General features: G+C 34.7%; 3 protein-coding genes across 3 annotated transcripts; all 3 read right to left on the bottom strand.

Moving 5' to 3' along the window:
• Nucleotides 1-1,883: 1,883 nt before the first annotated feature.
• On the bottom strand, nt 1,884-5,577 carry LOC108372167 (farnesol dehydrogenase-like). Its single transcript, XM_017627817.1, has 2 exons — nt 4,839-5,577; nt 1,884-2,070 (listed from the first exon to the last, which is right to left on the bottom strand). Exons 1-2 carry the CDS (start codon nt 5,412-5,414, stop codon nt 1,900-1,902), a joined length of 747 nt encoding a protein of 248 aa, XP_017483306.1. The 5' UTR covers nt 5,415-5,577; the 3' UTR covers nt 1,884-1,899.
• A 35-nt stretch (nt 5,578-5,612) lies between these two features.
• Nucleotides 5,613-5,933, bottom strand: LOC108372166 (farnesol dehydrogenase-like). Its single transcript, XM_017627816.1, has one exon. The coding sequence runs from the start codon at nt 5,931-5,933 to the stop codon at nt 5,613-5,615; it is 321 nt and encodes a 106-aa protein (XP_017483305.1).
• A 6,819-nt stretch (nt 5,934-12,752) lies between these two features.
• Nucleotides 12,753-13,665, bottom strand: LOC108372170 (farnesol dehydrogenase-like). The gene has a single exon (XM_017627821.1). The coding sequence runs from the start codon at nt 13,574-13,576 to the stop codon at nt 12,830-12,832; it is 747 nt and encodes a 248-aa protein (XP_017483310.1). The 5' UTR covers nt 13,577-13,665; the 3' UTR covers nt 12,753-12,829.
• Between the last annotated feature and the right edge of the window lie 3,829 nt (nt 13,666-17,494).

The raw sequence follows: 17,494 nt of genomic DNA, 5'->3' as shown, positions 1-17,494 counted from the left end.
AGTAAACTGAGTGCGAAACTTGGTCACAATCGCATTAATTGTTTGCTCACTTGGTCGATTATGTAGACCATAAATCGGACGTAAAGCGCGAAACACATTTCGAACCGAACACTGATTTTGGTAATAAAATTCAATGATTTGCAAGCGTTGCTCGTTAGTAAGTCTATTCATGATGAAATGTCAAAGCATACTGAGCATCTTTCTCTTTGACACCATGTCTGAAATCCCACGTGATCTGTCAAATACTAATGCATGAAAATCCTAACCTCAAAAAAATCACCCGTTACTACATGTCAATGTGTACACTCATGTTAAAATGAATAACATTTATATTTTTTGTGAACTATACTTTATTTTTGTACCAAAATATTGTTAAATAGAAGTAAAATATGGCGTTTGTAAGAATTTTCTGTTACTTACATTCATAATTTTGCTTTGAATAAAAGTGTACTGAAAAGTACTAATTTTTATAGCATGAAAAATCCTAAGGTACTGATTTCGCGTACATAAAATCTGGCAACCCTACTAAAATTACATTTTTCCAGCATAGTTAAGGCGCAAATTTATTGACAAATAGTCAAGCTTGACAATTTATCAAATGCACGGTATCGGGGGGTTAATATACGGGCATTCGTTTATATTTCATAGTAAATATTTAATTATGATAATCACAAAATCGGAATGTTTTTACAAGAGAGGAAGTGACGTAGTGATCGGCTTAAAAAAGGAGTGAAATGCTCCGAGCGGAGTGAAAACGGCAACGATGAAGTTGAGGTGGGCTGAGCTGAGCTAAATTGCGGTTAGTTGATTTAATCGAAGTGAGTTGAGGTGAAATGCGTTAAACAAGATAACAGAACATAACATAACATAACATAATACAATATAACAAATCCGTTCAGTCGTTTTCGCGTGTTAATTTCACTAAAGTTTTTTAACAGGTGGCAACTCTTAAGAAAAGTAGCCTAATTTCCAATCTAGATTATAAGCTATCTTTGTGCAAATTTTTAGGCAAATCCGTTCAGTAGTTCCCGCATATTAAATAAATTAAACTTTTTAACAGGTGGCAACTCTTAAAAAAATAGCCTATTAACCAATCTGGCCCATAAGCTATCTGCGTACAAAATTTTATGCAAATCCGATTTCCCAAACATCCAAACCTACAAACTTTCACATTTATAATATTAGTAAGATAAGCTGTCATCAAAGATTTTAATTTATATAGAGAATATGTTATTATTTTATTTTCCAGCAACTAGAATAAGTACCAGCAAATGGGACCAGGCCGGTGAAAATTTCGATATATTTCCTATAAATATTAGAGAAGCCCCCGATTCGTTTGTCATTCGCATGGCAATTCGATCGAAATTACCTACAAATGAGGTAACTCGCTCTCAAAATTTTGTTTGGCGAATCACGCAATTGGAAGGGTAGATGGATGGCGAATTACGAATAAGAGATCGAATTACGAATCGTGGAAACGTTATATAACATATGTTGAAGCACCAATCTATTATTATTATTAGTCCCGAACTGGTCCCGTAAAGACCCCAAAAAAGGCCCGAATTAAGTCAGAAATGGGCCGGAACTATACCAACGAGCTGTGTTGCTAGAACAGCTGATTATATTTGTTTTCATTTCGGAAGTAAGATGTTTATAAATAAATACATTTTTTATGAGCTCATTTACAATGCATTTTTTATTTTATTACAATTCGGTTGCATTTTATATTTGAACATTATATAGAGTATTCCTATGCATATCTACTACTTATATACACATATGTATGTGAATTCATTTATCGAGCTTGTATGATCCAAACGAGGATTAGTACGATTATTTACATACATACATACATGGTTGTATGTCTACATAAATATATTTAGTTTATAAAGTTTTTAATTACTCGCCCAATAAGGGTTTTACGGTGATTTCATGGACTTGCATGTGTGGCGGTGTCGAAAGGGTGAACAAAATGCAGCTAGAAACGTCTTTTGGCTTCAAAATTGGTGGAGCGGATTTTTTATAGTATTCCGGAACGAGTTCTGTATCGACCAAACCGGGGCTAACGCTCTAAAATAAAAATTAATCAATTAATATAAGTATGTAATTATGAACATATGTATGTATGATATGTATCCTAGATGGGGACATAGTTATCTTATCAAATGTGCCGCATAACAGCCATAACCGACGTACATATCCAAGCCGTAACCGCAAAAAAACGTAAGCGACATTTTTTCAAAATTTTCTTTTTGATATTTCTACATCTGGACCTTTCAGGAGTAGTTCTGCAACAAAAAAAAATTTAAAAAAAATGTCGCTTACGTTTTTTTGCGGGATAAGGGCTGGATATATTTTATTTCTATCTACTTATTTATGTACATATCCAGATATATCAGAAAAAGATATTATCCGTCCCCCCCTGAGTCTAAAGAATTTTCGCAATTACAAAAAAAAAAAAATTTTCTTGGCCGATTTTATGGATCAAAAAAAATTGCATACAGATATGTGCATTAGAGCGTACCAGAAAAAAACTCGTCCGCCGTGCACGTTCGAATCTTAAGCATTCATCAAAGGTAATGTTGAAAAAAGTTTTATTTCTTTTTGGCCGAACGTAGGGGTCGCCTTTTTACATTTTTCGTCATATCGTCGNTACAGATATGTGCATTAGAGCGTACCAGAAAAAAACTCGTCCGCCGTGCACGTTCGAATCTTAAGCATTCATCAAAGGTAATGTTGATCTACCGAAATTGCGTTAGAAAACGAAATCCACCTATCATTTTTGCTTTTTTTCGTCATATCGTCGGCATTTACAGTCGGATCATAAAGTATGATATATCGATGTTCTTGTGTTGAGGAGACAATTTCTTTTCTTCCAAAGTACCCCCGTTCTAGTACTTAACCGCCAGATGTTAGTTCTTATCACTCTAACGTACCACTCTAATGTCAGTAAATTAATGCTTACCAAAAATTCTTTAACTTTTGCTAATATAATATCAGGAAGTATTTCGATTATTTTAGTACTTAGTACTATTAAAAAAAACTTTCTTGTCGAATATACATAGGTGTTACAGAAAAATTAAAAAGGTGACCGCTAGGTTCTGCTAAAAAAAAAAATCTACCGAAATTGCGTTAGAAAAATACTTTAGACTTAGGGTCGTACGGCGCACTTTTATTTTTTGCTTGTAAGGTGGTGGCTTCTAGTGTACATACGTATATATGAATGCACATAAATATGTATGCTTACGCTTAAAAAGGCCACAATTATCTTATCAGTTTTGCAAAGCGTATATCATAATTGTATTGAATAACAACAAATACCAATCTACCAGTAAACGCTAAAAATTTAACAGTTCACCATGTTTGTTGTCGTTTTATTTAATACTCACAGTTATTTTGATTTTTGTCTCCAATCCTCTAAACTCATGCCGATATATCTCAGTAATAGCGGTTAGTGCATACTTAGTCGGCGCATACACATTCATAATTGGCGCTTCATCAAACGGCCAATGTGGCACCGAGTGACCCAAAGCGCTATTGACGATCACCACATGTCCATCAAAATTAAGGCCAAAATACAATAGCGCAGTGGCAGTGACAGTGACACTTTAAAATCAGCTTTTACTGCTAATATTGGCAATCACTGCCGCACCAAATACAATACGGCTTTGTCAGTGACAGCTTTTTTTTTGGCATTCCCTTTTGTTTGTTTACATTTTTGTTGTTGTCTTTTAGGCTTCAGTGACATGAACAGAAGTTGGCTGCATTTTATATATGTCAAATTCAGCATGCGAAGTTTGCTGCGATGTAGGCAGTGGCAGTGAATTTAGAATTTGGGCTAAACTGAGCAGTACTGCCAGCTGCCACTGCTGTGTTGTGAGCCGCTTCATTGGACACCACACTTTCTAAAACAGCTGATTTCGAAAAACTGCCACTGCGTTATTGTATTTTGGGCTTTACGCTCTTTCATTGATTTGAAAGCTTGTACAACTTGTTGCATTACTGCAGGATTCAAATTAACGGCTTGACCCACTTTAAAGATGCCAGCATTATTCACCAATATATCAAAACCACCCAATTCTTTGATGATCCAATCGAAATTGCCTTGCAAATATTCCTACTTTAGACTCAGGGGTATCCGGCGAGCTTTTTTGTTTGCTTGTAAGGTGGTACGGTCTTATGCACATACATAAATATGTATTAAATAACATGCAAAGACCAGTGTGACTATTTTAGTTTTTTTTTACAAGCTTTTTTAATGCTACCCTTTTTATAAGTAATTTTCATCTGTTTGGTACTTTGAGACAAAATATGATTTTATAGAAATTAAAAAAAAAAAAATCCACCTATCATTTTTGCTTTTTCCTACCCAGAAAAGTGCCTTATCCTCGAAAGTAGTCGCTCCGCAATTTGGAAGCAGACGAGGCCGCGCGAGGGATGGTATTTTTTCAAAGAAACGGATGTCTAATAAAGATTGGAGAAAGCATGTTGTGGTGTGTCTAAAGCAAAGTTAAGTTGGTCCTGCGTCAGAATTCAATATTTTGTGAAAATGTTCCTCTTTTAAGAGAAGCCGATTTAGAAGGCCTAAAACTTGCATACAAAAAATAAAATAAAAATAAAATGAACTTTTTGTTAACAACGCTTTTATAAATGGACTAAAAATTAGAAAATAATATTATTCAGCCCCATCTTTCCGCATACAAGTGTTGACTTTTTTAGCTTATCTGTTCACTACCTTCAACTTTCTAACCTTTATTTTTTGGGATCATTTGGTCTCACTGGCAAAGACAATTGAAACCTTTGATAATTTATCTTTCGCCCCTTCTCTGTATACTCACCGTGATTTTAATGTTTGTCTTCAGTCCTCTAAATTCCTGGCGATATACCTCAGTAATAGCGGTTACTGCATGTTTAGTGGCTGGACACACATTCATACCTGGTGGTGCATTGCCCGACAAGTGTAGCACCGAGTGACCCGCAACGCTATTAATATTCACCACATGTCCGTCAAAATTGCGTTCCTTCATCGATTTAAAAGCGCGTTGTGTACAATAAACCACACCCATTATATTGGTTTGTACAACTTGTTGTAGCTCTACAGGATCCAAAGTAACAGCTTGACCCGTTTTAAAAACGCCGGCATTATTCACCAATATATCAACGCCATCCAATTCTTTGATAATCCAATTGAATGCTTGATCAACCGATTCCTGTGATGTTACATCGCATGTATAGGGATGGAACCGTTTCTGTTGTTCAGCTGGCAATTCAGCTTTATATTCTTCCATACGCTGCAGTCGGCGGGCAAGTCCCACCACAACGAGATTAGCTTTAAGTAAATCTTTGACTGTGGCAGCGCCAATGCCTGAACTAGCACCAGTAACTACAGCGACACAACCTTGCCAACGTTCCATTATGATTTCTAATGTGTAGAAGAAAAAAAGTGAAAGTAGCTGTGTTTCCAATGGGAAGTATAGTACTAACCGGATTTTGCTTGGTTTAACGACTTTTGTAGCCCACAACTACTTATGAATACGCACGTCATGTAGGCCTACCTACTAATCATATCTAAGGATCTCTTATCATATGAAGAACTTACAAAAACACAAGCGCTATGGTGGCTGCTGCGTTAGTTTATCAATAACTACTAGCNTGCCGGCATTATTCACCAATATATCAACGCCATCCAATTCGTTGATAATCCAATTGAATGCCTGATCAACCGATTCCTGTGATGTTACATCGCATGTATAGGGATAGAACCGTTTCTGTTGTTCAGCTGGCAATTCAGCTTTATATTCTTCCATACGCTGCAGTCGGCGGGCAAGTCCCACCACAACGAGATTAGCTTTAAGTAAATCTTTGACTGTGGCAGCGCCAATGCCTGAACTAGCACCAGTAACTACAGCGACACAACCTTGCCAACGTTCCATTATGATTTCTAATGTGTAGAAGAAAAAAAGTGAAAGTAGCTGTGTTTCCAATGGGAAGTATAGTACTAACCGGATTTTGCTTGGTTTAACGACTTTTGTAGCCCACAACTACTTATGAATACGCACGTCATGTAGGCCTACCTACTAATCATATCTAAGGATCTCTTATCATATGAAGAACTTACAAAAACACAAGCGCTATGGTGGCTGCTGCGTTAGTTTATCAATAACTACTAGCAAAAACACTAAGGGCCGGTTGTTCAATGTCTGATTAGCACAAATCGGAGGTAGAAGCTCCGGTTAAGCACAACTACTGCTTTATCGATCACATGTTACATGCATGATGTCGAAATCGTCGATAGTGTAGTGGTAGTGATAACCAGACATTGAACAACTGGCCCTAAGATATGGGCTTACACCTGTACATAAGTATTTATGCACATATAAACATTTGTAGCCATGGCTTTGTATATATGTATGTATGTACATACATATGTACTAGGGTGTTTTTTTGGCGACTATTGTCTTTTTCACTCCTACTTTGAAATTTTATGGAAAACACCTAAGACAAACTCCCAGAAAATCTGAACCCTGAATATTAACATTAAGTACTCGCCCAAGGCGTGCAAAGATTTCCCATATAAAATACACGTAAACTTTGATTGTTTTTCTTCAAAATTCTATAGCTCAGAGGCATTTTATGATAGAATCATGGTTAATGATGGGTTTTCTTCAGAATTGAACGTTCTACCGGACCGCCGCGGTTGAGCACCAAGAAGCTCGCTTTTCCCCCCTCGCCATTACGCCGGAAAATTTATTTGTTTATGTACTTAGATTATCTTAATGCTGTTATGAATGTTAGATGAGGAGTTGGGGTTGTTTGGGTACCCACGCAGCCGAAATACTGTGGTGATGTGGATGACGCACGGGTTGTTTTAACTGAGAAGGCGACTGAAAATTTTCGGTAACAACAAAAATGAGTACAGGACAGAATAACATAAATCAGCCGTGGTCGAGTGGTTTGTGTAACATCAAGGCACACACCGCCCGCCAATCAGAGGAGAAGTTCGGCCAATCATTTTAAACTTTGCACAGATTGCTTTGCAGAGCACAGTAGGCGTGCTAATCTAAATTGTAATACAAGCATTTGCCGTCAAATTATTCGACAATCGACGAAAGTATTTATTTAACTTTTTACTTTTTCATGTTCCTTTTTTCGCTGAAAATTTGAATTATTTAATTTTCATACACATGTACATACATACATATATATGTATTAAATATATGCATTGAAATGTGTTAATTTAAATTTGTTCGTATACTAAAGGAAAACAAATATTTAGTTCAATGTTATCATATTAGTTAGTTTTTATTTAGAAAAGGGGGTTTTGAATGTACATATTCTAAAATGGAGACAAGAGCCACAATAAAGATGAAATAACGCACGCGGGCTTTATTTCATTTTTTAGAATATGAAGCCCGCTGGCGTTACTACCATATCGAAAGGGAAGTATTGCCCACCGTCAAAAGGCAATAAAACCCGCGGGCTTAATTTCTTTTTCGAAAAGGCAATAACGCCCGCGGGCCTTATTTCTTTTTTTTTTTTACGGAAATAAAGCCCTTGGGCGAGCATTTTATATGAAGCGAATTCAGTTTTTTCTGGTGATATATCTTTAGAAGTATGAACCCCTCCCAAAATATATTCCTGGATGCGCCCCTGCATGGAGACATTTGTTTTCTGCCCGCTGGCATGTACAACCTCAAGCTACTAACCAGCGCTGCCGTTTGCTAATTTTCGAGCGAAGTGAAAACACACTGAAAGGGAAGTGTTTCGGAGTGACGACTTTCATGCACAATTAGGGGTGTGGAGTAATCTTTAACCTTTATTAATTTATAATTTGTTGTGTTCCTGTGTAAATTTACTGCTGGAAAAACTTTAAAATCACACGTCCCAAACGTTGAGGAAAGAAAATCAAAAATTACAATTCACTGATGATATTAAAACTGAAACATAATTAATCGATTATTGGTACAAAGCAACAAAGTCATCACGAGATTCACTTCAATGTATCATTTTTGCTATAAAATTGAAGATGTATGACAATTAAAATATAATTGTTATTTTCGTCAAATATTTACTAAATAATTATGAAACTTTATCCACCCATTCATATTCATGTGAAAATGACAATCAAAACCACTTCTTCCAAATAACCGATGCCAGATAGGAGATTTATTAGGCCTCTTTTTAGTAGCTTTTTGCGAAAGCTTACTTTGCCATACCTTCTACTTAACAAAAATTTTAGCAAAGATTGTTGATTTTGGTGAAATAAATCATATATTTCAAAGTAATTTTTATGTATTTTGAAGATAAAACTAATTTGTGGAAAGTGTATTAAAACGAAGTAAAATGAAGTAATGAAGTGAAAAGCTTCAATTGAAGTGACGGCGGGCGCACTGCTACTAACCGCCGGTATCTGCACTAGTGCGTTAAGAAACCTACGACGTTTCCGATACAGGACACAGTGTTTCGAATATATAGAGACAGGTGGAAAAAAGTCATGGCCACAGTTGTTAAAGAAAACCTATTGGGATTGGGGAGGGAAAGTTAAAAGTCATAATCTCGTTTCCCGCACTTCTAGCGTTCCGCAACCAGAGCCCAGTCACTTGGCGGGTTAAGGTTACCCCCAGCAGATTGGAAGGTATTGCGTGTGGGTTTGTAACCTTCTGGTGGGACCTCACGTCGGGTTCACCAAGCAAACAAGGTTGTTGTTTGCATTATTGTTGCTTATTATTTTTATTGTTTTATTGTTTTGTCTTTTAAATATTTTTGTACGTATTTAAATACTTAGTGCTTGTCTCATAATTTTGGGCTCACCCTTGTGTTCACATTTGTCTGGCACATAGTTGGTTACTTATCAATAGTTGGTGCCATTCTACGTGTAATTGTTGTTGTCCCATATAATAATTTCGATCGCTTTATTGTATTGCCTCGTCTTATTGTTTGCCCACTAGCAACCCCGCCGTCTCCACTGAGTCAGCCGGTTGCTTGGTTTTCTAACCGACTTCAAAAAGAAGAGTAGCCCTGTGGGGAAACGAACTAGTGCGGAACTGGTTCGGTTCTAGTGCGTTTGGAACCATGACTAGTGCGCGTTAATTCTCTTTTGCATGCTAGCGACTGGCGAATTTAACATTGCGATGTTCTAGGAAGTGTCAATTGTCCCCCGTTGCATCCCTTTGGCTCTAGTTCCGAACCAGTTCTAAATTCGACAGATAAGATCTAGTTCGTTTTGCATCCCTTTTTCGATAGTTCCGAACCAGTTCCAAATTCGACAGATGAGATCTAGTTCGTTCTGCATCCCCTTTTCTTTAGTTCCAAACCAGTTCCTAATTCGACAGATGAGATCTAGTTCGATCTGTATCCATTTTTTATATGCAGTTCCCAACCTGTTATAAATTCGTCAACTTAGATATACATTTCTAATCATGCTTGTCGAAACATTTCCCTTCTATATTAAATACGATCGGTTGAAGGAAGGACAATACAATCACAAATGTTTAAACGCATTTATTAAAAATTTATAAACCACATTAGTAGTAGTAGTAGTATTAAACTTAAGTAGTAAATAAAAAACAAAAGTGCGTTCTGCTTAAAAGTAAAAATATTAGTTCACTTTGTCTTACTTGTCTAAATTTAAGCATATTGGTTTCTAAGTAAATTCCGTTCTTTTTAAGCTTATATGTATATGAAGTACTTCGAAAGTTTTTGTCGTACTTAACTTAAATAAGATATACAGTCAGTCAATAAAGTTTAGGTACAGTGAAGTTTTTACAATACCGGCAACTATTTATTAAATATTTTATTTTTCCCTAATTTTTTATGAAAATATGGTTAATTCTACACCAAAAACCCCATAAATCAGAGTTCCAAACCTTATGCAAAATTAAAGAAAACTCTGCGAATTTCCATCCAAGTATTGCAATTTACACTCTTTAGAAAAAAGTTAAGTACTCAGTTATTAGCCCATTCAATTTTAGTATAACAAAGTGCAAGTTTGAGGTAGCTAGGACTTACCATTGATATTTAGCAATTTTTTTTTTGTTGTTTGGTAAGTCCTAGCTTCCTCACACTTGCACTTCTGATTTGCTTGACCTTGGTTTGACGGTCCAAACAGGAATCTTTATTTATGGTTGATGGATAGCTCGTTTCCAATGGATGATGGCAAGAAAGTGGCTGACTTACGTGTAATGATTTTGTATTACCGGCTTATGGTGACTCAATTGCTGTCAAATGAATAGTCCCGATTTGATGCTCACAACTTCTTTAATCTACGCAACAACATGGCTGGGGATTTGCCGGAAGGAATGTGACGGCACCTTTTGCCTCTATTAATTTCCACTGAGGGGTGAGTATCGACTCCCCGAATGCCGCCAGCTTTTAATACCAGCTTTTAATCCACTTTAATTACTTGGTTGTAATTCAGTTCTTGCGAGGGCTGATGAGTGTGGTTCGCTCCGAGTCCAATTCCAAAAAGAAATATATTTTTCTAGTCTGGTGGTATGTGACCACCGATTCTTTTATCGTATGTCAGTGTGGGCGTTTTCATAGTGGCCATGTCAATTCGTGTCTATACTGATATAATCGTTCGTGTCTTGAATAACTATTGGTTACGTACATTCATCTGGCAATCCCCCCCATTTTGAAGTTTAGCTTTGACAGTTTTGTTATGTTTACATTTCTCATAATGATAATCTTATGTCTATTATTTGGCCAATAAAAATAATAGATCACTTTATTATACTAAAATTGAATGGGCTAAAAAACTTTTTCTAGAGAGCGTAAATAGAAAGTGAATTATTTTAATGAAATTTTGCAGAATTTTCTTAAATTTTGCACAACGTTTGGAACTCTGATTTTTGGAGATTTTGTTGTAGAATTGACCATATTTTTATTAAAAATTACCGAAAACTAAAATATTAAAAAAATAGTTGCCGGTATTGTAAAAAAATCGTTGTACCTAAACTTTATTGACTGACTGTATTAAGGTAGCTGTGGTGGATTGCATAAAAAAAATTTATTTGTCTTTTCTTAAAAAAAGGTAGCTCTGGTGGCTTGCATTTTTAAATAAATTTAGTGAGAAAGTGGTAATTATTTTGACACTTTTTTTTAAATGCCTCTTTTTCTGCAACTGCATTGCCTTTCTCAATTGTCCTTCAGGATCTTGGCCTTTGTTTATAGAATCACTAAGTATAATGATTATTAAGCAACTCAGAAACTATACCAGCGTGATAACCGACATCTCCTTTTGAGAGGTAGCCGCACCCTTATAAAAGGAATAAGACCCAAACTTTAGAGGTAAAAATTTCAGTAGGTTGCGTATGTATGGCCTTTTCAATTTTATAAATTGTCATTATTTTGAAGTGGAAAAATAAAACTCAAAATTAATGATAATCTCTGCGCGAAATAATAAAAATCATAAAATAATCATTATTTGTAATCCGTTTGAGCGAAAAAATAAAACTCAATAATAATAATAAAATAATGAATAAATGCTGATTTAAATTATTTTTCTCATAATGATTACCTTCCCTGCGTTTAAAATTTTAAATAAAATAGTTTAGTGAAAGTACCACATTTCATTGCTTTTGGACTGGTGCGTGTCTAGTTACTATCGGACTGGTTCGTTTTTGGCGAAAAAGAACTAGTACTGAACTAGAAATTTGGTTCACTAGTTCGTGTTTTCCCTACAGGGAGGTTATCAATTCGTCGGAATATTTTTATTATTTTTCTTTATGTATGTTACCGCATATCTTTGGACCACGTCACCCGATTTCGATAAATCTTTTTACATCGGAAAGGTAGTGTCTCACATACTAATTTGGTTTAGATACGATCATTGGATCGTAAAAAAATTAACGGTACTCCTTAAATTTTTATATGAGAATTGAAGTCGGTTTTGCTTTTTGCTTAAAAATTACTTGTTGTCATCTCCTTTTTGGCGTACATTTGTTTACCCGTATTAGGACTTTCTGTTGTGGTTGGGTACTGCAGGTGCAATTAGTACATTAGGCTTGTAGGCTATTTGCAAAGCAAAAGGTGTAGGTTAAAGCTTTCGATATTTTCCATGATATTAAAAATAAAATAACTGCGTTATCCTAGGTTGCCTGCTTTCAATATCTATAAAACAAAATTCAAATGGCTTGCTTGGTGAAAGTTTAACGCTAGTCTATTACTTAGAATCTTTTAGCATGACCTTATCGTCGATTAGCAAGGCGATGACTACAAAATTTGACATAATCCGACTGTTCCTCCTACAAGGACCGCAAGACAACTCAATCAATTTTATGCGCTGGCTATCAAAACAACTCATCCTGGGTGCTAAAGTAGGAAGTACTGTAACAACGGTTTGCTGTCCTTGAGGAAGGAACTAAGAGTACAACTCCAATATAAGCATATCAGCCTTTTAGCTCTCTATTCGGCTATAAATCTAGTATTACGGCTTGAGCGCCGAAAGTCACAATGGCTGAAAGGCTTTGTTGTGGAGTTCTACTCTAAAAGCTCCACTGCGCATATATGTATGTACATAGGCTCGGAATGATGCCTGCTAATAGTTGACTTCCTGGTCATGTCATCATGCCAGCAAGACTCGCACGACCACACCACTTCGCTTTCTATTTTATCGGGACAAGCTTGGCAGCGGAGTCACTTTTGACGGAGTTCAGAAGACAATGCATAGTGGCTCGGTTTCAAGTATTTCGAATCGCAAGATGAAGACGATCGCAGACGGAAAAGAACAGCACGGGTTGTGCGCAGTTAACTTAGATTTTTCAACATTTATTATCACACTTACATTAAAAAAATATATATATTATAATAACATCAAATAAATAGCCTCTCATTCGCCCATCATCGGCTTCACAGTAATCTCATGTACTTGCATATGCGCTGGCGTAGAAAGTGTAAAGAGTACACAGCTTGATACATCTTCTGGTTGTAGAATTGGCTTCTTACCGCCCCTTGAACGAGCAGCTACCATGTCCGTATCTGTTAAACCGGGGCTAACGCTAGTTATTTTAACCCTTGTACCCAGTCCTCTAAACTCCTGCCGATAAACCTCGGTGAGCGCAGTCAAGGCATATTTGCTTGGCGCATACAAATTTGAGGTTGGCGTTGTTTGTGCATCATTTTGTGGCACATAATGACCCACAACACTATTAATGATCACCACATGGCCATCTACGCTACGTTCTTTCATGGATTTGAATGCATGCTGCGTACAATAAACCACACCCATGACATTGGTTTGTATGACTTGTTGAATTTCCACTGGGTTCATTGTGCTAGCTTGTCCAACATTATAAATGCCCGCATTGTTCACCAACACATCAACGCCACTCAAATTTTTGATAATCCAATCAAAAGCTGCATTGACGGATTCTAGCGAGGAGACATCACAGGCAACGGGATAAAAACGCTTTTGTTGATCCTCGGCTAGCGTGGCTCGCAACTCTTCCATGCGTTCCTTGCGGCGGCCAAGTCCAGCAACTTTCATATTTGCCTTGAGTAGATCCTTAACAATGGCCACACCAATGCCTGAGCTGGCACCGGTCACCACAGCTGTACAATTAGCCCAACGCTCCATATTGAATATTAAGAACACAAAAGCCCGTCGTCTACTTTACGAATAACTGTTGCACTCGAAATGCGAGCAAAAACTAAATTGAGCGGTAGCAGATGCGTAGTTGTAGATGAGCGGATGAAATTTCATGACCGGCTTTGTTTGCCCACTTACATATTTTTATTTGCCTTTTTCTGCTCTTTGCCGGGCAATATCAACCTGAGTGCATGCGGTGCATATATCGCACACGATCTTCAAAAGAGACACAACTCAAAATTACGCGTTCGTCAGAAAATGCGAAAAACTATTTCGTAGCAAATACTAACCATATGGACACGAGAGACTTACGGCTCTGTTATGCATACTTGGCATTGCTTGAGCGTTGTCACATAAGGAATCTGTTAAATGAGCTTCGCGTGTAAACTGTTACCCAACGCACAGCATTACATACGTAAAAGTCTGTTGGTTTTTGATTTCTACGTAAAAATGGTATAGCAGTGCATGCAATGCCAAGTATGCATAACAGAGCCTTTAACCTTTTTTCAACAAATTATAACAAAAATTTGCTCCAGCTTTGCTGAAAGGTAAATAAAAGCTCTGTGTAAACTTTTAGCGCATAATTTCAAAAATGCCAAATTTTGAGTTGTGCCTCTTTTGAAGACGGTGTGCGATATGTACGGTTATATACATATGTTTGTTATGTATTCACACAGTTACGTATTTGTACAATAGGGTGGTACTAGAGCGTTGCTTAATAAGATGTTAAATTTTTTGAAGCGGACGCGGCACAGAACTGAAAACGAGCGTGCTGGTGCAGCTAGCCCTGGACTCAATTGCTAAGGAGGTCTGCTCTGATAATTGTATCCTTGCATCTGGCCTTTGATATGTGCCAGGACTACTATGTGCCAAAATATTATAACCTTTCGTAAGAAAATTGTCAATTCTGGCAAGGCTCTTTTCTGCCTTTCGAAAGACTAATTTAAAGATCTGCATGCGGGGAGGTCAAAGCGGCGTTCTCTTTGTCAATTAATATAATAGTTTTTCTAAAAATTAAATTGCATTTTTTTCTTTTTAAAACAATAAAAACCAAACATCAAAAGAAAATTATACTAAAAAAAAAATTTAAACTACATAGAAATAAAAAATAAAATAAATTTCTAAACGCTTTAGGAAATTAAACAAATATTTTTCTTTTTAAAACAATAAAAAACTAAGAATTTAAAGAAACTTATATGAAGGAAGGAAAAATTAAAACAAACACCACAAAAAAGTCTATAAAAATTTAATGAAATTAAAAAATATAACAATAAAAGCAAACAAAACAAAAACAAATTTTATGAAAAAAGAAAAAAATAAAGAAGAAAATAAGTTTCAAAATTAAATTCTATTACAAAAAATTTTAAATTACGAGAAAACAACTAAAAATTGTATGATGTTAAAAAAAATGTTTTTTTAAACAATAAAGACCATCAATTCAAAGAAAGTTAGATTTAAAAAAGGATAGAATTAAATTAAGAAAACAAATACAACAAAAAGTAATTTAAATGGCATTAAAAATATATTCTTTAACAATAAAATTTAAAAATTAAGAGAAAATTTTATGAAAATAGAAAAAAATTTTCAAAAACTAAGTTAATAAAAAAAATAACCAAAAAAAATTAAATCTTTATGAAAACAATAAAATTTAAAAAATCAAACAAAGCTAAATTAAAAGAGGCAGAAACTTTAAATTAAATAAACACAAAATAAGTTTCTAAAAATTAAATTAAATTAAAAACGCAATTTTTTAACAGTAAAATCTAAATATTAAAAGAAAACTATGAAAAATGAAATGAAAAAAAAATAAGTTTCGAAAAATTAAATTACATAATTAAAAAAAAATCCCTTAAATTAACACCAAAAAAACTAAAAATTGTATCTCTAATGTAAAACAAAAAAATTAAAAATTCAAAGAAGGTTAAACTCAAAAGGTAAAGAAAGAAAACACACTCAAACTAAGTTTCTAAAAATTAAATAGAATGAAAAAAAATGTATACTTTTAATTAACAATAAAATCTAACTAGAAGAAAATTTAATGATAAAAGAGAAAAAATGGTATTAAAAAAGAGAAATAAAACAAGTTTCAAAAAATTAAATTATATTAAAAAATGTTTCTTAAGTAAAAAAATTTATTTTACTAAAAACAGAAAACAATACATAAAATAAGTTTCTAAAAGTTAAATGACAATAAAAATGTGTACATACATACATATGTATATGTACATATTTTGTAATTTTAAAATAATAAAATATAAAAACTTTAATACAATTATATAAAAAAATAAGTAAATAATACAAATTGTCGTCAAATAAAAGAGAATTTTAAGGAAATTCAAAAAATATACAAATCTTCAAAGATAACCCTAGTGTAAATAAATAAAAATGTGTGCGTACACACATACATATTTGCAATTACAATTGCATATATGTACTACGCGTGGGTTCGTATTTATTATTGCACATGTCAGAAATAATGCAAAAGGCAGNCAAAAATATATAAATCTTCAAAGATAACCCTAGTGTAAATAAATAAAAACGTGTGCGTACACACATACATATTTGTAATTACAATTGCATATATGTACTACGCGTGGGTTCGTATTTATTATTGCACATGTCAGAAATAATGCAAAAGGCAGGTTGGCGAATTGGAAATTTTACTGCGGAATCAAAAAATCATTTAAAACGCTTCAAACCCATTCTAAAAGTGGGGATAAATCTTGTAGTTTTCAAAGCTTATCTTTTTATTTTAGCATGGAACTGTATTTAAGAGCAAACTTATCAAATATTTAAAAGAATTCATTTTCAAAAAGATGTCAAGTAAGGCCTTTTGCAGTAATATCACCGACACATGCATGCAAGTCATGCGCAGATGTACATTAGACCGCACCGCCTCAGAAGCAAACAAGAAAAGTTCGCCGTACAGTCTAAAATATTTTTGTAATACATTTTGCGGTGACACGTGCATTCGGAAATAAATTATTTTTTTTATATAGTTAATATAATGGCATTAGGGTGGTAGGAACTGAGATCTGGTGGATAAGTACTGCAATGTCGGGGATGACGTCAATGAACTTTGGAACAAGAACATCGATGTATCATACTTTAAGATCCGAATGTAAATGCCGAAAAATGTAAAAACACAGCCTCAACATTCAGACAAAATTTATTTATTTTTTTTTTTTAATATTCCTGCAAAGTACTTTGGACTCAGTGGTGTCCGGGGATCGTTTTTTTCCAGAGACCATAACGATTAAAAGAAATAAAATTAAATATTGCTCTATAATTATTACTGATTAATGGAAAAGTTGTTTTCGTCTCGCGGGACGATTATTTTAAGACGAATATGATTCACGTCCTTCTCATAATAATTATATAGCATTTTTATTTATTTCGTCCCTCGGGACGTTTATTTCAAGACGAATATGATTTACGTCTTCTCTTAATAATTATGGGAGTTTTATTGAAATGAAACTTCTTAATTGAGTTCGGAGATTTGACGCGTTAAATATTTAACGCCACGATTATTCATGTCATCAAATCTGTGTCGTTCATTCGATTTTCAAAAATGAGGTGTCAAATTAAAGAGCTTTTTTACGTGGTTTTAGTTTTTTGAAAAGGGCTGCCGCATCGGCAGTACAATTACCGATTCTTCTAAGAGAAAACGTAAACCATTGACGTCTTGAAATAAACGTCACGAGAGATTAGAAAAAAAGTCGAATGTAATTATTATGAAAAGAAATCATTCATTTCCGTTTTAAAATAAACATCCCACGAGACGAAAAATAAATAAAAGTCCCGCATAATTATTATGAGAAGAAGTAAATATTGACGTTTTTGATCTAAAATATTAGGATACTAGTACGGTCTAATGTACATGCATATGTAAATAAATATGTATTT

Source organism: Rhagoletis zephyria, unplaced genomic scaffold (assembly GCF_001687245.7).
Source record: "Rhagoletis zephyria isolate East Lansing unplaced genomic scaffold, Rhagoletis_zephyria_1.1 Rzeph_scaffold_05504, whole genome shotgun sequence".
NCBI classification, from domain to species: domain Eukaryota; kingdom Metazoa; phylum Arthropoda; class Insecta; order Diptera; family Tephritidae; genus Rhagoletis; species Rhagoletis zephyria.
Note: the sequence above shows the minus strand (reverse complement) of the source record. Positions and strands in the feature narration are given on the sequence as shown.

Bases quoted from the DNA above. Each gene is read 5' to 3' on its own strand.
- LOC108372167 (XM_017627817.1), bottom strand. From the start codon at position 5,414: ATGGAACGTTGGCAAGGTTGTGTCGCTGTAGTTACTGGTGCTAGTTCA. The intron at 2,071-4,838 runs GTGAGTATACAG...TTTTTATTTTAG, and splicing joins AGACAAACATTAAAATCACG to AGCGTTAGCCCCGGTTTGGT.
- LOC108372170 (XM_017627821.1), bottom strand. From the start codon at position 13,576: ATGGAGCGTTGGGCTAATTGTACAGCTGTGGTGACCGGTGCCAGCTCA.